The 20,011-nt window shown below is 43.7% G+C and overlaps 1 protein-coding gene across 3 annotated transcripts in view; it reads left to right on the forward strand.

Moving 5' to 3' along the window:
• The window catches only part of PTPRE (protein tyrosine phosphatase receptor type E), an 83,040-nt gene that overhangs the window by 53,896 nt on the left and 9,133 nt on the right, over positions 1–20,011 (forward strand). For all 3 annotated transcript variants that reach the window (XM_079312246.1, XM_079312247.1, XM_079312248.1), the window contains exons 3-11: positions 7,827–7,929; positions 8,166–8,239; positions 9,539–9,675; positions 12,676–12,766; positions 13,000–13,076; positions 13,189–13,225; positions 14,147–14,244; positions 15,128–15,247; positions 16,592–16,752. In XM_079312246.1, the coding sequence (XP_079168372.1) occupies positions 7,827–7,929; positions 8,166–8,239; positions 9,539–9,675; positions 12,676–12,766; positions 13,000–13,076; positions 13,189–13,225; positions 14,147–14,244; positions 15,128–15,247; positions 16,592–16,752 (898 nt within the window). The remainder of the gene's footprint in view (positions 1–7,826; positions 7,930–8,165; positions 8,240–9,538; positions 9,676–12,675; positions 12,767–12,999; positions 13,077–13,188; positions 13,226–14,146; positions 14,245–15,127; positions 15,248–16,591; positions 16,753–20,011) is intronic.

Raw genomic sequence — 20,011 nt, forward strand, 5'->3', positions numbered from 1 at the left:
ATAAAGATTTTGTCACTCACCAGAATAATTCCAGGTTTAGGGCAAACTTTCCCCTGTCAACTTGCTTTTGTAGAGGGGAAAAAAAAAAAGTGTTTTAATCTCACTTTTAATCCTACAATTTAGCCAAAAATGCAGAGGAGCTGATCCAAGGATGGAGAAAATGCAGGTTTGAGAGGGGATGTGGAGGGAGCATCACTGTGCACACACTGCTGGCAATTCCCTGCTCCCTTGGGGGTGGGTTTGAGCCCAGGATGTTTTTGCAGGACCCTGATCCCACTGACACAGTTCTTGGTGCCAGGTGCCCTCTGGGTTTGCTCTGCAATGGATGGTGCTGGGGTTTCACTTTCTCTTTGCATGGGAGGGAAAAAAAACAACACAGCAGAGGGGCAGGAGCTGCAGGGTCTGCCCAGCCTGGGCACAGACATTTTAAAATCTCATTCCAACATTTCATCCTTCAAAACAGGCTTTAGGGCTTTTTACTCTCTTAAGGCACTTAAAGTATATTCCTACTTACTTAAAACTATAACTTACACTTCATCTGTGTGGCTTAATATACTTTAATTTCTCTAAAGGCTTTAATTCAATTTTTATATTATTTTCTCTCTCTGAGGGACTCAGGCTCCTGTTTTATACACAGGATGAATAGATTTAAACACCATGAGAAGCCTTTCCATCAGTTTAGTGTTTTCTCCTGCAAAGATTTGAGAGGGTGTGAGGTGCAGCAGGGCTGTGGAAGGTCCTGGCAGGTGAAGAGCAGCAGAATTGCTGTTCCAAGAGCTGAGAGTGATGCTCTCCTGCTCTTGGGGCCACCACAGCACCTTTAATCCATCCTCATTTCTGTCTGCAGAATTTCTCCCTCTTCAAACACTCCACAGCCACATCCTGACACATGGGAGGGGCTGGAACAGGGGCATTGAGGGGGGTCTGGGGGCATTGAGGGGGGTCTGGGGGCGTTGAGGGGGGTCTGGGGGCATTGAGGGAGTCTGAGGGCAGTGAGGGGTTTTGAGGGGGGTCTGGGGGCAGTGAGGGGGGTCTGAGGGCAATGAGGGGGTTTGAGGGGGGTCTGAGGGCAGTGAGGAGGTCTGGGGGCAGTGAGGGGGTTTGAGGGGGGGGTCTGGGGGCAGTGAGGGGGTCTGAGGGCAGTGAGGGGGGTCTGAGGGCAGTGAGGGGGTTTGAGGGGGGTCTGAGGGCATTGAGGGGGGTCTGGGGGCATTGAGGGGGGTCTGAGGGCAATGAGGGGGTTTGAGGGGGGTCTGGGGGCAGTGAGGGGGGTCTGAGGGCAGTGAGGGGGTTTGAGGGGGGGTCTGGGGGCAGTGAGGGGGGTCTGAGGGCAGTGAGGGGGTTTGAGGGGGGTCTGAGGGCATTGAGGGGGGTCTGGGGGCATTGAGGGGGGTCTGAGGGCATTGAGGGGGGTCTGGGGGCAGTGAGGGGGGTCTGAGGGCAATGAGGGAGTTTGAGGGGGGGGTCTGGGGGCAATGAGGGGGTTTGAGGGGGGTTTGAGGGGGGTCTGAGGGCATTGAGGGGGGTCTGGGGGCATTGAGGGGGGTCTGAGGGCATTGAGGGGGGTCTGGGGGCAGTGAGGGGGGTCTGAGGGCAATGAGGGGGTTTGAGGGGGGTCTGGGGGCAGTGAGGGGGTTTGAGGGGGGTCTGAGGGCAATGAGGGGGTTTGAGGGGGGTCTGGGGGCAGTGAGGGGGTTTGAGGGGGGTCTGAGGGCAATGAGGGGGTTTGAGGGGGGTCTGGGGGCAGTGAGGGGGGTCTGAGGGCAGTGAGGGGGTTTGAGGGGGGTCTGGGGGCAGTGAGGGGGGTCTGAGGGCAGTGAGGGGGTTTGAGGGGGGTCTGAGGGCAGTGAGGGGGTCTGAGGGCAGTGAGGGGGTTTGAGGGGGGTCTGGGGGCAGTGAGGAGGTTTGAGGGGGGTCTGAGGGCAGTGAGGAGGTCTGAGGGCAATGAGGGGGTTTGAGGGGGGTCTGGGGGCAGTGAGGGGGGTCTGAGGGCAGTGAGGGGGTTTGAGGGGGGTCTGGGGGCAGTGAGGGGGTCTGAGGGAGTGCCCAAGGTTGCACACTGGGGTTGGAGCCCCGAGGATGGTGCAAGGAGCCCCTGCCATGGCAGGGCTGGGATGGTTCATGGTCCCTTCCATCCCAACCAGGGAGCTGAGGCTGCTGGTGTCCCAAACAAGCACTGTGACACCTTTTGGTGACTGCTCAGTCACTGCTGCTGCCAGCCAGGGTTTCATAGAAGGCTGATGTGCTGCTTTATTTGCTTTTAATCTGAACTTTACACCCCTGGGGAAGGAGAGGAGCCCAGTTCCAGGCTTGGCTCACAGCCCTAAGGATATTTTTGGTTCTTGGTTGTGGTAATTGAAATGGAAATGGGGGAGGTTTGGAGGGGATATTGGGGTGAAAATGAGGGTGGGGAGGGGCTGGGATGGAATTCCCAGATTTTTCTGCCTGGCAGGATCCCTGGCAGTGCCCAAGGCCAGGCTGGACACTGGGGTTGGAGCACTGGGACAGTGAAGTGTCCCTGCCATGGCAGGGGTGGAACAGGATAATTTTGAGGGAGTTTCCATCCCAAACCTGTGTTTGATTCGCTGCTAATTCAGGTGGGAGCATTTCCTTCTCCAGAATCTGATTTTTGCAGGATGGGTGCAGCTCCTCCTGGGCACTCCCTGAGCTGGAGTTTTGGGGATCCCACCATCAGCAGTGACACTCTGAGTGTGGCTGTGCTTAGTGCTCCAAAAGAACCAAATTATTCATAGAAACGAGGCTTTAGCCAAGTGTAAATTTGCTAATTAATCAATTTGAAGTATTGTCAAACAGTTTTTGGGCCCTGCTTCTTGTCTGGCACCTGGAGCTGTAGAAAAACAAGTTACTGATATTGGGCTGAATATGTCAGAATATGGGAATTGAGAAGGGGAAGTCACTTGTTGTTTAGATCACTTCCCAGAATTTTAATAACATGACTACAAAGGGAGTTTTGTCATCAGTGCTGTTCATCTCCAAAGCTTCATTCCAAATTGTGTTGAATTTCAGTCTGATAATATGGATAAGAGCAATCTGATCCATCCCTGTTTTAATTGAATCTTAATTTCAGTGATATGATTCAGAAATGATTGGTGTGACTCAGTTGTTTTTCCTAAATATCAAAGCCTTCCTGACTTTGCAGTGAGGAAGAGTTTTTTTTCTGACAGACAAGTAAGTGCACCCTGAAAATACATTGCTGCAGAAATTGTGCCAAGATAATTGGATTATCTAATAAATGTGATAGCCATTGAACTAATATGGCATTTTTCAATATAAAAATTAAGATTTTTTGATTGAAGCATAAAAAAAATTCCATTTAACAGACTATGGAAAGAACTAAAAGATCCTAAAAAAACCTCAGCTTTCCTTTTGCATGCTAATTTGATGAGTGATCCCAAAAGATACTTTTGATTCTGAAAGGAACAGGTATAAATGATTTCATGTCATTATTTGAGCTGCCTTGATTTTTTTCAAAGATTGGCTGAATTACCATATCAGCTTTATTCTTATTTAAAACCTGGTTACCTTGTCTAGGTGGGTTCATTTTTTTAGCACTGCTGCCATTTCACTTCCTACAAGAACAGCCTGAAATTGCTACCTTGAAATTTCCCTTTCAGAAAAGGAGAGAGGTTCTCATTTTGAGAATATTTCTGGCATTTATTGCACTGCCTTTTACTGGAAATTTGCCCTGATATTTACTGCAGGTATTCAACTGCATTAAATAAACCACAGAATGGTTTGGGTTGGAAGGGACCATCTAGTTCTGGCTTCCAAGTTAATATTTATTAGGATTTGCATAAATAAATGTATATTTCCAGTAAAGACACCTTAATGCTCTCAGATCCTTGTTCCAGGCTGTTTATTCATGATGTTGTCCATGGCAATCCCATAACTCCTGCTAATTCAAATATTTGTGAATTCCCCAGGATTAATCATGGTCAGGATTGTTTCACTTCCTCTTGTATTTTTACTTGTGGAGTTGTTGCAGTGTGGAAGCAGCCTGGAATTTGTGGTTGTAAACCTTTAAATATCTTTCTGGTATTTACTCCACCAGGGTTCCTGGTGCCTCTGAATCCTCACAATTCCTTTCCACCACTGATGTCTGAACCTTCAGGGGGATGAATTTAGCAGAGGAGTTGCAGGTTAAAAAGCAGGAAATGGGGCAGCCCTGGGTCTGTTCAGTGCTGGTTTCAACTTCCACCAAGTCAATGAAAATGTGAAAATAAAATTATTTCCCTCTCTGCTGCACTCTGGGTCCCCAGTTTGGGAAGGACCTGGAGCTGCTGGAATGAATCAGAGGAGGCACCAAAATGTTCAGTGGGATGGAGGAAAGGCTGGGAGAGCTGGGAAAGAGAAACTTTGGGGTGACCTCAGTGTGTCCTTCCAGTGCCTAAAGGGCTCCAGGAGAGCTGGAGAGGGACTGGGGACAAGGGACAGGACACAGGGAATGGCTTTGAGCTGACAGTGGGTAGATTTGGATGGGATTTGGGGCAGGAATTTTTCCCTGGCAGGGTGGAGATGGAATTCCCAGATGTGCTGTGGCTGCCCCTGGAACCCTGGCAGTGCCAGGCTGGACATTGGGACAAGGGAAGGTGTCCCTGCCATGCTGGGGTGGCACTGGGTGATTTTTGAGGTCCCTTCTGTGACTCTGTAAAACTGGTGGGATTTCCCTGTGAGACTCGTGGTGGTTGTTTCATGGAAAAAATGATGCAGCATCAGAAAACTGAGCCATGAAGGAGGAACTTGGCTCATTTGAGTTGGTGTTTAAGTACCAGGGGGATGCTCTGCTGGTGGACACTCAATTCCCAGAATTAGTTTGCAAAGCAGAACTTCAGAAGTTGGTGGTTTCAGACTGGGGGTTGCCCTGGTGACATTTCAAGGTCCCTCCAGCCCAGGCTCAGATTCTGTGGCTGCAGTGCCAGCTGGGCAATGCTGGTTTTGCACTGTGGGTTTCAGCTCTGAGCTGTTCAACTCACATTTCCTGCTGCCTGTGGGTGCTGCTTTCCCTCTCCTACCTCTCTTCTTTCCTTTGTCCTTCCTTTATTTCGTATTTTTTTTCTCTGATTTGGGTTTGTGCTTCACATGCACCAAACCAATCTCCTGCTCATCACCAGCTGCTTCCCTCCTGCAGCCATGGCAGGGTTGGGGTTTTCTGTTCCAAAAATAGCCTGAGAGGGTTTGGTGTGGGTTTGTCATATTCCTGTTGGACGTTTGTTTGTGATGTCTCTGGGTTTGAAAAGCAGATCAGAGCTGTGCAGAAATAGAGTTGGGTCTTGTGGGATTTCTCCTGTGCTCAGATAAAGATTTTGTTTTGTGTCACTCACCAGAATAATTTCAGGTTTAGGGCAAACTTTTCCCTGTCAACTTGATTTTATAGAGGGGAAAAAGTGTTTTAATCCCACTTTTAATCCCAAAATTTACCCCAAAATGCAAAGGAGCTGATCCAAGGATGGACAAAATCAAAGTTTGGGAGGGAGCATCACACACTGCTGGTAATTCCCTGTTCCCTTGGGGGTGGGTTTGTGTTTGGCACTCAGGGAAAGCTGCTCTGCTTTGAAGGATTTGTCTCTCCTGCATTTACTCCAGCGTTTCAGTCATCAATTTTTGAAGCAGTTGTGATTAAAAAGTTATTCCAGGCCTTTGTTCCCCTTGAAATCCCCCTTGGTCTGGAGACAGTTGTGTTGGCCAGAGATTTTTCAGCCTGCAATGGCCTCAGTTTTAATTTTCTCATGCAGTTTTTGGGCTATATTAATACATTTACTGATATAAAGAAAATAGAGTTAAAAAATGAAACCCCACTGTGCCTGACTCAGGCTGTGCAGGGATGAAGCCATGGGGAAGCAGCTGCAAGGGTTTGGGAGCAGAAATGCCCAGGTATAAAGAAAAAGGGACTTTTAGAGGAGTTTGACCCAATTTCCTTGTGAAGTGGTAGGAGGAGAGGAGAGATCTTGGGGCAGAGGATGAAATCAGTCGTGGCAGGGGTGCCTGTCCTTGACTAAAGAAATGGGGGCAGAAAGTTCAGCTTCTCTTTTCCTTGACTTGGACTGAGCTTTCAGTGTTAGTCTGGGAATCACTTCTCCAAAGACACCCCAAAAATGGGGCAGCAGTTCTGTGAAATGAAGAGAGGGGTGATTTTTTTTTTTTTTTCTGTTGTGTAATTGTCTGGGGGAAATTTTAATTCCCTCGTGGTGTAAACTTGTTTTTTCCTCCCTCTCATGTCATGGATCCAACCCAGCCCAAACCCCAAAATCCTTGTGCATCCTGAGGGTGGCATTTCTGAACTCCATGGAAGTGGCTGCATTTTGTCTGTGAGGGACAAAAATAGGGATTTTCTGTGTTTGTTTCCTTGCCAGCCTTGACTTGCAGAACACCCCACAGAAAGTGTTGGGTGGTTATTCCTGCTCACCCAGACACTCCTTCCAGGAGAGATTTCCTGAAACCCTGCCAATCCATGGCTTGTCCTGCCTGTCACTTTTATCTTTACACACCACTGAAATGTCACCCCCCATGTGTTTTATTGCCTTCCCTGTCTCTGGGTTAGGATGTTGACTTAGGAGCCCTTTTTTTCCCCTGTGTGTCCTGAGCTCACCTGGAAAAAAAAAGGAATTTTTTCCCCATGTCCTCATACCCTGGTGGAGCACCCAGAGGGTTTCCAGCTGTTCCCAAGACTCAAATTTGCAGCCATCAATTCTGGGAATTTGATCCACATGAATCCTTTCTGAATTATTGCAGGTGTTACCTACTCCTAAATATTTTATTGAATCCCAGAATTGTTTGGGATGGAAGAAACAATAAAAATCATCAAGTGCCGCCCCTGCTATGGCAGGGACACATTCCACTATCCCAGAGTGATCAACCCCAGTGTCCAGCCTGGCCTTGGGCACTGCCAGGGATCCAGGGGCAGCCACAGCAAATCTGGGAATTCCATCCCAGCCCCTCCTCACCCTGGAATTCCTTCCCAATATCCCATCCAACCCTTTCATCTGTCATCTCTCAAATACCACTGTAGGAATGGTAAAAAAAAAACACATTATAAGTGTGCAAATGTAGTTTAAAAGGAAAAAAAAAAAAATCCAAAATGCTGGCAGCAATAGAAATTGCCTTAATTTTGGAAGAATGGTTGTAGGATTGTGTTTTGCTTGCTGAAGGTTCAGGCTGGGAGTTTGGCTTCCTTAAATAAAACATGTTGGGTTTTTAATGATTTTAATCTGTTCTGTATTGAATTATTCAGTAGAACTAAAAGGTTACAGAAGCATAATGAAAGTGAAAGGTAAAGAGAGACAGCCATAAAACATTGTGAACAGAAGGGTGAGACTCAGGGCTTGTAGCAGACAGAACAAAGTTGTTCTTTAATCTCTGTTCTGAGAAAAATGTCACTATTCCTGCAAGTTCTTGCATTTATATAGAATTTCAGTGAATAAAATCTGTATGGGAGGTGGCACTTTTGGGTGGTTGAGAAGCAGCTGAGGTGCCTGAGGGCACTGCAGCAAACCTTTCAATGGGCTTAAAATCCTTCAAATCTCTGAGCTTGGCACCTCAGAGCTGTTCAGCTTTCTGTGATTGCAGGTGAATTGAGAAATATCCTTGATTTTTCTCAGCACCAGTGGTTTGGTTGTGCTTTGGAAGAGGGAGGAAAAAATTTTTAAAAAATTCAAAAAATTAAGTTTCAATTTGAGCTTTGCTTGTGAGAAGTAACTGTGATGCTTTTAGTAAGTAGAGGCAGATAAACTGGACAGAATTCTTGGTGCCTAAAGCAGTTTTTGTGCAATCCATGTCTCATATAACCCATTTCTTCTTCCACCCCTCAGACTCCACCGAGGAGAACACCCTGCACAAGGAGCTGCTGACTTCCCTGCTGATCCTGGTGCTGGTGGTGATCATCTTCGTGGTGCTGGTGGGGTATTTTTTCAGGTGGGTGGTTTTTTTTTTGGGCTCAGCCCCATCCTTGGTGCCCTCCCACTGAAGAGAGAGGGAGGCAGAGCCTGTGCAGGCAGAGCCCGCCCTGCTCTGCTGCCAGCATGAACAGAAAGAGCTTCTCCAGAATTACATGGTTGGAAAAAGGGTTGGGAGTGGGGAAATGCTGCCCTGGGAGTGGGGAAATGCTGTTTTCCCCCTGCCAGGATTTCCAGGTTAACTTCTTCTTGCAGGTTCAGGAGACACAGGAAAGCTGTGGTGACCTCCGGTGACAAAAAGATGCCAAATGGGATCTTGGAAGAACAAGGTACAGAGAAATTGGCTTCAAACTCTCATTTTTTAATTCACAATTGCTCCAAAGTTTGATTTTATTTGTAATAGAAGTGGTAGGGTTGTTATTAAGGAGAAAAGAGCTGGGAAAAATATAATTACAAATTATTAGAGTTGGACAGGATCTGGAACTCATCCAGTTCCAGCCCTGCTGCCACGTGCAGGGACATCTTCCAGCACTTGGTTGTGCCATCCTAGCTGGCCTTGGAATGGAAATCCATTTTTAGAAACCCATGCTGAAGCAGGCTGTAGGAAACCTTTACTTGCAGTTGCTGGTTTGAGCTAGGTTTCACTTTAAGCTGTGATGCAGCAAATGTTTCTGTGTCAAGCTTTTCCTGGGCTCTTTGTGTTTTAGCTGAGATCCAGGCTGGTGGCACTCTGATCCTTGTGTTTAGGGAAGGAATTGCAGAATTTCTTCCTAAAATGGGGGAAAAAAATCCTCAACACTTTGCCTCATCTCAACATTCACAATTTGAAGCCAGAGGCACTGAAATAAAACACTCTGAGGAATTTTAAAATGTTTTCCACTGCTTGGAGTTTGTGTTTGTTTCTGCCCATGGGGAACCCCAGGCTGGCTCCTCTGTGGGGCCCAGCTCAAACCTGGACAAGTTGTTTTGACCACAACCCAGAGAAAAATGATAAAATTGAAGATAAAATAATCACTCTGTGGTTTGTGTCAGTCCCAGTGGGCCGTGGGTGAAGTGATGAGCAAGTTGAAGAGGGTGGCAGTTGGGGGGAAAGTCAAAACCCTAAAAATATCCATCAGCTTCCTGCTGGGCTGTTCCTCTTGGGGCACAGTTTCTGTTGGCTGCCAAGTTAAAGAGAAAGTATTTATTATAAATATTATTATTATTATTATGTTGGCTGCCAAGTTAAAGAGAAATTTATTATTATTATTATTGTTGTTGTTGTTGTTTTTATTTTTTTATTTTTAGTATTATTGCTTCTCCTTGAAATGAAATAATCTCACAGCATCCCCTTGGTGATAAGTGCCAAAAGCTGTCCTTGCCCTTCTCCTTTTCTGAATAAAACTTGCTCACTTTTTCATCCAGTGTAAATACAGAAATCATTAATTTCACCAGCAGTGCTTCTTCTTGGTGTCATTATATTCTCAAAGCAACCACTTGGCATGTGACTTGGTGTTTTAATTCCCTTTAAATCACCTTTATCAGCTCAGAGTGTCATGGTAGAAGTTGATTTTGGCATCTTTCAACATTTGTGGTTGGGAATTGTGGCTCTGGCCATGCCTGTGACACCTGTGTCCTTGTCCTGACAGAACAGCAGAGGGTCATGCTGCTCAGCAGGTCCCCCTCAGGCCCCAGGAAATATTTCCCCATCCCAGTGGAGAACCTGGAGGAGGAGATCAGGGCACGCTCAGCAGATGAGGGGAAGCTCTTCAGGGAGGAGTTTAATGTAAGTTTTTACACATGGGTGGCTGAAAATGGAGGGAAAATCAAAATATCTGCGAGTGTTAATAATTCTGCTGTGGGTTCTGTCAGGTGTGGGGCTCTTCATCTGGATAAAACCTGGAATTTTTGCTGATTTATGATGCTGAGTTGGTATTGCACAAACTGGTTGCCTCTTTCTTGCATTTAAAGAAAGTCTTTAGTGTTTGCCTGAAGCTGGAGGAGAGGAGCTTTGCATATGAACCTCTCTAGCATTGATTTTCATGATGTTGGATGCATTTTGGGGGATCTGGGTGTTTCAGCTCTATGGGAGGTGCTCAGAGGAGAGGACACAGTGTGGCCTTAATATTGCTCTGCTGAGATTTGACTTCTTTCATCCTGTTAATATGACTTTTTGCTCTTGGTTCCCATCCTAGCACATTTTCTATGAGGCTTTTTTCTCAGGGTTTTGCTGCTGAGGATTTTGTGCCCAGTGAGTGTGGTTGTATGGCTGAGCTGAGGGGTCTGTGCTGAGCTCCTGCAGGATTCCTGTGCAGAAACACCACACCAGGAACCTGAGTTTGGGGCTTTTTCCAGCCTTTTGGTGACTTTTCACTTCCCTGCACAGCAGGAGCTGAAATGTCTCACAAATCCACACCTGACAATGCACATGTTGGTTAGGCTGGCTGTGGAGTTCTCTTTTAACTGGGAGCACATTTTGAGCTGCAGTTTGGTTGATGATAAGTTTAAACCACAGAGTTTTGCCTCTTCAGACAGGGAGCACTGTGGAAATCCTTATCAAAGCTGACAAAATGAAAGTGAGAACCTTGACAAGATGTGAATTTGGACTCTGCTGATGAATTTGCTCTGAGGTTCAGAGTGAAACAAACCATGTTTTAATTTTTAAACTCCTCTCTTTAATTTGTAAACTCCTCTTTGCTTTGGTCATTTTTCTGCCCCATGCTGTGAGTGTGTGGGATTCTGCCCACCCCCAAAAACCTGGGGTCTGATCCCCAAAAATGAGCAGTGATGGGGTTGGATGGGGATGATGCTTGGTGTGGTTTTTTTTTCCCTGTTTGTGTGGCTGGATGAGAAGTTTGGTCCCAAGTGATTTTTTTGGTAAAAATAAACCAGAAACTAAAAGATGAAGGCACCCAGCAGGCAGAAAATAGTTTTGAGGGCAGTTCCTGACTTTGAGGGCACTTCTCTTGGATCCATGTGCCTGATGATGTTCTCCAGCACCTTTGATTTTGTCCTTAGAGCCTCAGTGACCATTCAGAGGTGCATTGCACCCCTTGGACACTCACAGAACAGCAGAGACTCCTTTTATTGTTATGTGATTCTTTTGTGAACATTGGGTGCTAGAAGAGTGTGTTATTTCTTCAAAGTGAAAAAAAGAAGAAAAAATGTAAAAATTATTATTTCCTGTAGAGCCCCTACCTCTGATCATCCCTGAAGTTTGGGATTATTGCCTTGATTTTTCAGATTAATTAGTGAAAATACAGAAATCATTAATTTCACCAGGAGTTTTCTTTTGAAATTTTCACTCTGGCTGGGTTAAGACACCCCTGTGTCTCTTCCAGTGCTGAAAAAGGAGGAAATGTGCTGGTGCAGGGTGGCTTGAGCCTGTCAAAGCTTCAGGGGGGTTTTGGGGACAGGTCAGGGCTGGTGGCAGCAGGTGGCCCAGGGCCAGCAGGACTCAGCTCCTCGTGGTTGGGGGTGGTGGGAGGATGTGTGAGGAGCAGCCTGGGTGAATCACATCCTCCTGCCCATGGCTGGGGCACAGAGTCCCTGGGCAGATGCCAAGGATTTGCAGAGGGCATGGAGAGGAGATCTGGCCAAAGGGAATTCCTTTTCACCTGAAAATCCAGAACTTCTCTGGCTGTTAATTGAAAATCGGGTGCCTGACTTTCAGTTTAAAAAGATAATTATTTCAGGGAGTCATAGAATGATTTGTGTTGGAAAGAGCTTAAAGATCATCCAGTTCCAATCCCTTGCCATGGATAGGAACACCTTCCACTTCTTTTTACACAAAAATTTAGTTTTTGTGTCTCATAAATTTACTTTAATCAGCAAAAGAAGCTGATGAAAGCCACGAGTTTTGTTCACATCAGGAATTAAGCAGTGTGCTGACAGCAGCTTTCTTCCTCAGCCCTGTTTTAACCTTTCTGTTCCCCTCACAGCTTTTTGCCCCATGAAAGCCCCAGCAGAGAGCAGGGTGTCCCTGTCCTGTGTCACCCTGAGCTTTGGCTCTTCTGGGGACACTCCAGCCCTGCTCTCTGCCAGCCAGCCAGGGCTCAGCTGTGTTTTTCTGTGCCCTGTGTGACTCAGACTGGAGGTTGGTGGTGCCTTCCCAAGCTGCTGGGGTTTTACCCCAGTGGGATCCACCCTGCTGGCACTGGGGGTTTTGGAGTTCAGCTAAAGGAATTCCATGAAATCCACTTAAAGGAATTTTTCTGAACCCAGTTCTGGTTCCTCTGCAGTGGCAGCATCTCAGCTGTGGAGAGGCTCCATCATGGGCTCCTCCTTGTTTCCATCTTCACCCTCTTCTCTGTTTTTTCCTTTGCTTTATTGCCCTCCATGACTGTTTTGTTTTTTTTAAACCAGACTAAATTTATCAGCACTGAGCTCTCACTGCACAGAGCTCAACTCACACTAAAAACCTCATAAACAATTTTTCCTTCCTCCTTTTCACCCAGGGCTGGGTCTGCAGAGGCAGAGCTGAGCAATATTTGGTATTTGGTGTCCTCAGCCCTGTTGCTGTGCCTGAGCCCAGGGTGGGTGCCACCACTGGGGTCGTGCTCTGAGTCACTGTGGCAGATGGCAGCTCCAGGCAGCAGCTCAGAGTTCCACAATTTGCTAAATCACTGTCATCTCTGAGAGAAAACTGCTGAAATTGTTGTCTGGAGTGAAAAAAAGCTGAAATATATTTAGTTCTGTTGGATGCAAATTTTCCCTAAGCCATGTGCAGTCAAAATTATTTGTTTTCTAACACATTGACTATATATATATATTATTTTTTTTTCAGTCATTAACGTCTGGGTATGTGCAGGGAACGTTTGAAATGGCAAACAAGGAAGAGAACAGGGAGAAGAACAGATATCCCAACATCCTGCCATGTAAGCCATTTGCTTTTCTTTTAAACCAGATAATTCATTTTGGCCCTGAGGAGGTTGCTGGTGGTGTTCATGTGCTGAAAATACTCAAATAACAGCAATTTCACTGGTCAGAAATGCTGTTCATGTTGTCTGTTGGGGAGCTCTGTGCTTTTCCAGGCTTCCTACTTGTAAGGAAATGCCATTTTTCAGATTAATAACTCCCCACTGCTCTTGTTTCTCTTGTTTTCTTCCAGATGATCATTCCAGAGTGATTTTGTCCCAGATTGATGGAGCCCCACCTTCAGACTACATTAATGCATCATATATAGATGTGAGTTGAGGGTTGCCCACAGCTGGCCAAACTTTGGGAATTCAAGAAATAATTCTCTGCTTGCACACCTTGGCCTGTCACCTTGTAACTGCTGTGGCTTTTATTTCCACAGGGTTATAAAGAAAAGAATAAATTTATAGCAGCACAAGGTAACTCCTCCTCGTTTCTCTCTTCTCTCCACATTTAGTTATGGATGTGTTTTAGAGATTTTATTTTTTTTTAGCTGCAGGTGGTGGTCAGGTGTGAGGCTGGATTTAGAGGAATGAATTGAAATGAAATTGCAATTGAAATGAATTTGCAATATGTGTGAAGTGACCAGCTGCCTCCAGGCCTGTAGATGCTGCTCTGAGCAGGGGCTCATTTCCCCCCCAGACCCTCTTTGTACCAAAATTGGTGTCTCCTGATGATCCATTCCAAGGTTGTTGTGGTCCCAGGGAACCTTGGACCTTGGCATAGGGAAGAGCTGCAAAGTGGGAATTCTAAATGTTGCTCCTGCCATAGTTAAAAGATTAAAAATTATTTAAGAATTCATGTGTTAGAGAATCTTTCAGTGCCTAGAGAGGCTCCAGGAAATGACTGGGGACAAGGGATGGAGGGACAGGACACAGGGAGTGGCTTTAAACTGACAATGGGCAGGTTTGGATGGGATTTTGGGCAGGAATTGTTCCCTGGGAGCTGGGATGGAATTCCCAGATTTGCTGTGGCTGCCCCTGGATCCCTGGCAGTGCCCAGGGCCAGGCTGGACACTGGGGCTGGAGCACTGGGACAGTGGGAGGTGTCCCTGCCATGGATGGGGTGGAAAGTAAATGATCTTGAAAGTCCTTTCCAACTCAAACCATTCTGTGATTCCATGAGGGATATTTCAAGAGAGAAGATTCTTTCTAAAAATGTAGATTTGGGAGCATGATTATGTGAAAGGAAACGTGATGGGGGTTTATTTAATACATTAATATACAAATTTGATATATTCCTGTTCAGGTGCAGCAAACACAGCTCTGGGTGGGTGCCCAGGGCAGGGTGTGGGATCTGCTCCATCCCCTCTCCTGAGCATCTCCCTGTTCTGTCTGCAGGACCCAAGCAGGAAACAGTCAATGACTTCTGGAGGATGATCTGGGAGCAGAAATCAGCCATTATTGTCATGTTAACCAACCTGAAAGAAAGAAAAGAGGTAAAAAAGCTCTTTCACTCTGCCTGGGGTGTCCCCTGTGCTCCAGAAGCACTCAGGGTCTGACCAGGTGCATTTCTGACCACATCCTGCCCTGGCCTCTCTCAGCACAGCTGAGTTTCTGCTCAGAAATGTCATTTTCATTTCTAAAATACCCATTTGTATCAGTTGATCCCAAGGAGAAAATTCTGATGGCAAATTGTGTCCTGCATAGCCCAGAGCCAAAGGAAATCTCCTGTAGTTTTATCCCAGTGTAAGCTGCACTTGTGGATGGGATTGATTAGGAATTAAATAAAAACTCTGCTCAATTTATTAGGTTTATTAAGTTTCAAAGTACACAGTTTGTCAGCTAAACAATGATAAATTAAAGCTGCTTTGCTGTGAGGGTGCTGCTGTTCCTTCCTGTCCCCTGAGGATGGGCATTCCTTGTTTTCTTCTTGGAGCTGATTTTCCTGTTGCTTGAAGCTCCAGCAGCAAATCCCCAGCCCATGAGGGCAAATTCCAGAGCTGCTAAACCTGGATAAAAACCTGGATAAAAACCTGGATAAAAACCTGGATATTCTGCTGCCTCCAAAGGGCAGCTGCTCTGAATTCCTCACTGGCTGCAGCTGAAGCTTGAGAGCATCATGAAAACCTAAAATTGTAAAAGCTGCCAAACTGAAACAAAAACTGAGGGGTTGAGGAAGTTAAAAACCAATTCCACCTTGTTGTCACCTTCTCTGCAGTTGAAGAAGGAGCAGCAGGTGTTAGATCTGTGCCAGGCTGTGCCAGCTCACCTTCCCTGCTCACAGGGCGAGCAAAGCAAAGTCAGGCTGATAAAATCCTGTCTTTGCTTCTGAAATTCTGGGGTTTTTTGGGGTTTTTTTTTTGTTGCTGTTTTGTGCAGGAGAAGTGTTTCCAGTACTGGCCTGACCAGGGCTGCTGGAGCTATGGCAGTGTCCGTGTGTCTGTGGAGGATTGCATGGTGCTGGTGGATTACACCATCCGCAAGTTCTGCGTGCACTCGGTGAGTCTGGGGAGAATAGGAAATATCTAAAAAAAAATCAAATATCTAAAAAAATATCCAATGAATCCAGGCATGTTGTGTGTTAGGAGTAGTTATATGTAACTGTGGAGCTGTTGGCTTTCAGTGTTATAAATTAATTTTTGCAAATTTTTGATCGCAGCGATTTTAACGCTGTGCAGTTTGTAATCATTTCTAACAACTTTTATTAATAGAATTTGTTCACTTTTGTGGCTAAAATTATTAATTACAGCAATTTTAATATGGTGCAGTTTGTAATCTCTTCTAACTGCTTTTAATGCAATAGGATTTGTCCATTTTTGTGGCTGAAATTATTAATTATAGCAATTTTAATATAGTGCAGTTTGTAATCACTTTTAGCAATTTTTATTGTAATAGGATTTGTCCACTTCTGTGGCCAGTGCTGTAACTTGTGTTCTCAAAATGTCATTTATGGATAATATTTTTGTTTATGAGCAGTGCAATAAATACAGTTTTAACTTTTAAAATATTTATTATATTACATATATTTAATATATCACATATATTACATATATTTAATATATTGCATACATTAAATATATTTAATACATTACATATATTTAATATATTAAAATATTCATTAAATATTTATATATTTTATATAAACTGAAATTACTTATATATTAAATATAGTATACATTAAAATATTAAGATACTAAAATATGTTACACATTTAACTTTTACAAACATAGCTATCAAATAATAACTAATGCTTTTGGGTTTGTAACTAACAATAAAAACCAAACATCTGTAAAATAACTTATCTAACATTTTAAAAAAATATAGAAAGAATATGAGTAATATATAGAATATATATAAATATATAAAAATATATGGTCAATAACTATCAACTGCAAAAACCACAAAACCAAAAGCTGTTGTGCAAAATTAGCACCTGACCCCCAAAAAACCACATTCACAAGTCAGACATCAAATCAAACTAAAAAATTCCCAAAACATACAAATTGTAAAAAAATATTTGAATATATATATTCTTTAGAAGAAGGTGTTGTTTTTTTAATTGCACAGATAAAAAAATGAGTGAATTTGGATATATTTGGCTATTTGGAGGAGTTTTTCTCACTTTTTGCAATCCCATCCTGGGATTATTCCCCTGAAAATGAATAATAAATGATATTTTTTACTTAGTGTTTGTATCTTATATACCCTGTAAACTCCAAATCCTTGAGTCAGGCCTGGAGTATGATGGGAAATAAACACAAAATAACCATGGCAGTTTGTTTATTCATCTTTGCACAAAAAAAAAAAAAAGATTGCAAACTCAGAGTCTGGCTGTTCCTGCAGCTCCAGGAGGGATGCAAAGCTCCAAGGCTCGTCACACAGCTGCACTTCACCAGCTGGCCAGATTTTGGGGTGCCTTTCACACCCATTGGCATGTTGAAATTCCTGAAAAAAGTCAAAACCTTGAATCCTGCCCATGCTGGACCCATTGTTGTTCACTGTAGGTATGTATGTGCTCCTCAGCCTATTCTTGGGGTTTGGCCTGGAATTATTTATATATAAAATCTGAATTTTTAAATATATTTTTTACGTATTTTTAAGATTTTATGTATGTATTTATATTTCTCTATATTTATTTTTACTCATATTCCTATTCAAGGGTAATAATCTGCTGAGTTGTTGAGAGCTCAGAGTAAAAATAATTTCCACAGCTCTGATTTGCTGTCAGTTTAATACTCAAAACAGGAGTTGTTGTTCTGCTGTTTGGGGTTTTTAAGGAGGGATCTCCATTGTTTGGTATAAATCTGTTCTTTGTCAGAAAAACAGACTGCTGATAGAAATCTGTGGCCTTTGCCACTCAATGCTGCTTGAAGAATTCATCCCCCACTTCTCCCACAGTCAAATATTGTATTTTTTTTTTCATGGAAATTAGCCATGAAATGCCTGAAAAGTTTGGAAGAAAGGTTTCAATTCAAGAGACTGAAATGCTGCAATTTTAAAAATGTGCTTCATCCCAATCCAGAAGCAATTCCCACTCCATGGTCACTCACATCCTTCTGTCAGAGGCTGCTGCTGAAATGTTGAAATCTTTAAATTAAAAAATCTTGTAATATTTTTTTTTTTTTTATGAAACAAAAACCAAACTCTCAAAGAGTTGGGAGAGAATAATTGCAACCTCTATAGAAACTGTGAGCTCATCACTGAGCCAGAAGTGGCTTTTTAGGAGCAATTATTGCAAGGTTAGAATAAAAAAGAACACAAGAGCAGGATGAAAAGGAAAGAGCAGCTTTGTCTGTTTGGGTCTTGTTTTTAAGGAAAAAAAAAGTTGTAAATTCTTGAATTTTCTATTTATTTTTTGCTAGAAATTCTCTCTGGGAAAGTGGAAAATAGGGTGTCCTATTTGTCCTGCTGGGATTCACCTTCTCTCCCAGGTGTCATAAAAAAAAACTTTAAAAAAAAACCATTTAGATGGGAAAAATAGATTTGTCTCAGTTGAGATTATTTTTCTTTACCCTTTGCTGTGTGTGGAGTAGAATTCTGGGCTTGAGCTTTATTTGGCAGCAGCAGCAAATGCTGTGCTTGGTTTAAGCAGCAGAAGGAAAGGCAAAAAGCAAGGAAAATACAAAATAATTTCATAAAAACCTGCAGAGATTTTAATCTCAAGGGCCAGCAGAGCACAGTGAGGTTGTTGTGTGTCAGAAATAAAGGAGAGGTGACACTGAATTTCCATCTGAGTTCAGGATGTGACACCACTGAATTGCTGGGAAAAGGAAAGGGAAGCCCATCAGCTGTGAGTAACATTCCATTTTTAGGGAGGTTGCAGAAAAATCCTGCCCAGGCACTCTGGCCAAAAGCTCTCCAGTGGGGTTTGGGAAGTGAATAAAACACTGATTTTAGCATGTGGAAGTCAAGGAGTGAAAATGAGGAGGGGCAGGATTTTCTGCTGATTCTGGTGTTCTGAAAGGTTTTAGAAATAGTTTGTTTTTTTGTTTTGTGTTTGTTTTTTTTTTTGTTGTTGTTTTTTGGGTTTTTTTTAGGAAATAGTTTTGTTTGGTTTATTTTCTATTTTTTAGGAAATAGGGTTTTTTTAGGAATAGAGTTTTTTTAAGAATAGGGGTTTTTTAGAAATAGAATTTTTCAGTGGGTAGAGAGGGACTTGGCAAAGTAGCTGAGTAATGGATGCCACAAAGCAGGAGGAGAAGAATCACTTTTAAGTGGGAATTAAAACATTAATTAGGACATGAGGGGGATTCCTTGTGCTACCAGAGGGCCAAAATGGAAGGGAGAGAGAAGGGAATCTCCATCATCCCTCCACACTTCTGGAATAGTAAAGCTCATGGGTAAAGTGAGTGTGGAAATTAAATAACTGTACTACAAACACAATTTTTTTTTTTTTCCTGATGCTATTGAAAACCTAACATTGCATTGCTGAGAATTGCTTTGTATTTTTGAGCCTGTGAGGGAGGAGGGGAGAGGATTTTCTCTCGTGTTCCTGGAGTTGTTTGTGGCCATTGCAGCCCAGAAAGTGGCCAGAGGTTAAAGGAGAGCTGCTCATGAGCAGCACAGGATGCCATGCCCTCTTCCTCTGGAAGGAAGAGCTGAAAAACGCTGGGATTTTGTCATTTCTAATAGATGTGCTCCCTCTTGTGGCTTTTGAAGATATAAAAACCAAAAAGTGTTCCACGTTGGGAAATGTGGAGCTGAAAATTACTAAAAGAAGAATTAAAATTTTACCTCGACTTGAATTATTAGGGATGGTCAGGCAGATTTTTTTTTTTTTTTTTTTGGCAAATGTTTTTTTAAATATAATTCTGATGGCATCAATAGGGAGAGCTGGGTTTTTATGCTAAAAACACCCCTCTTTTTTTGCTGTGCTTGTCAAAATGAAAAAGGGGGAGGTTTAGATTGGATATTAGGAAATACTTCTTCACTGAAAGGGTTTGGTATGTCAGGAGGAAAACCTCAAAAAAAAATCCCAAAAAACCATTTCTTAGCAATGGAGAAACCCCAGATGAAGAAAACCACATTAGCTGTGTGTGATCATTGTTAAAAGTACTTTAGCTCCCTGAGGGAATAATTAGAATTTTTTATGGTTTTCCTTATGGTAAAATACTTATTTTCTATATAGGTTCAAAATAATAATTGACATCTGGGTATTAACTGGAGCTCTCCCTTTGCTTTAAAGGATTAATTTAACCAGAAATTGAAAACTGGGTGAAAAAAATGTTGTAAAAATTTGATGATAGAGCAGCAAGTTCCAAAATGCCTAGGACAGGTCACAGGGGTGGAACCCCATCCCTGGAGGGATTTAATGGGGATGTGGCACTTGGGGACACAGGAGGACCTGAGGCAGTTTGCTATAAACTGTAACTTCTTCCTATGTGTCCATAAGAAGGAGCTAGGCTTAGCATGGAGATAAACACGAGGTTCAAAAGTGGCTCCTTGCCTTTCTTTATTTCATGGTGGTCCCAGGGCAAAAGAGAGAGAGGATCTCAGGTCTTGGCTTTTTCTAGGAAAGGGTCAGGGAGGGGATATTTGGCTGTCTGCCATTAGGATAGTGGCAGGAGGGAACAGCTAAGACCTTCCTTGTACCTCCGGTACCAGATTCCAACAGCAGCTTTTCCAGCCTCCCCAATTCCACAATCTGTGGGGTTTAACATTTCCCAGTGAGAGTGTGAGCCCAGGCAGGGGCTCAGTGCAGCTGGGCTGGCTCCATGGGTCTGTTGTCCCTCCCCAATTCCACAATCCGTGGGGTTTAACATT

This window comes from Erithacus rubecula, assembly GCF_903797595.1.
Source record: "Erithacus rubecula genome assembly, chromosome: 9".
Lineage (NCBI taxonomy): Eukaryota > Metazoa > Chordata > Aves > Passeriformes > Muscicapidae > Erithacus > Erithacus rubecula.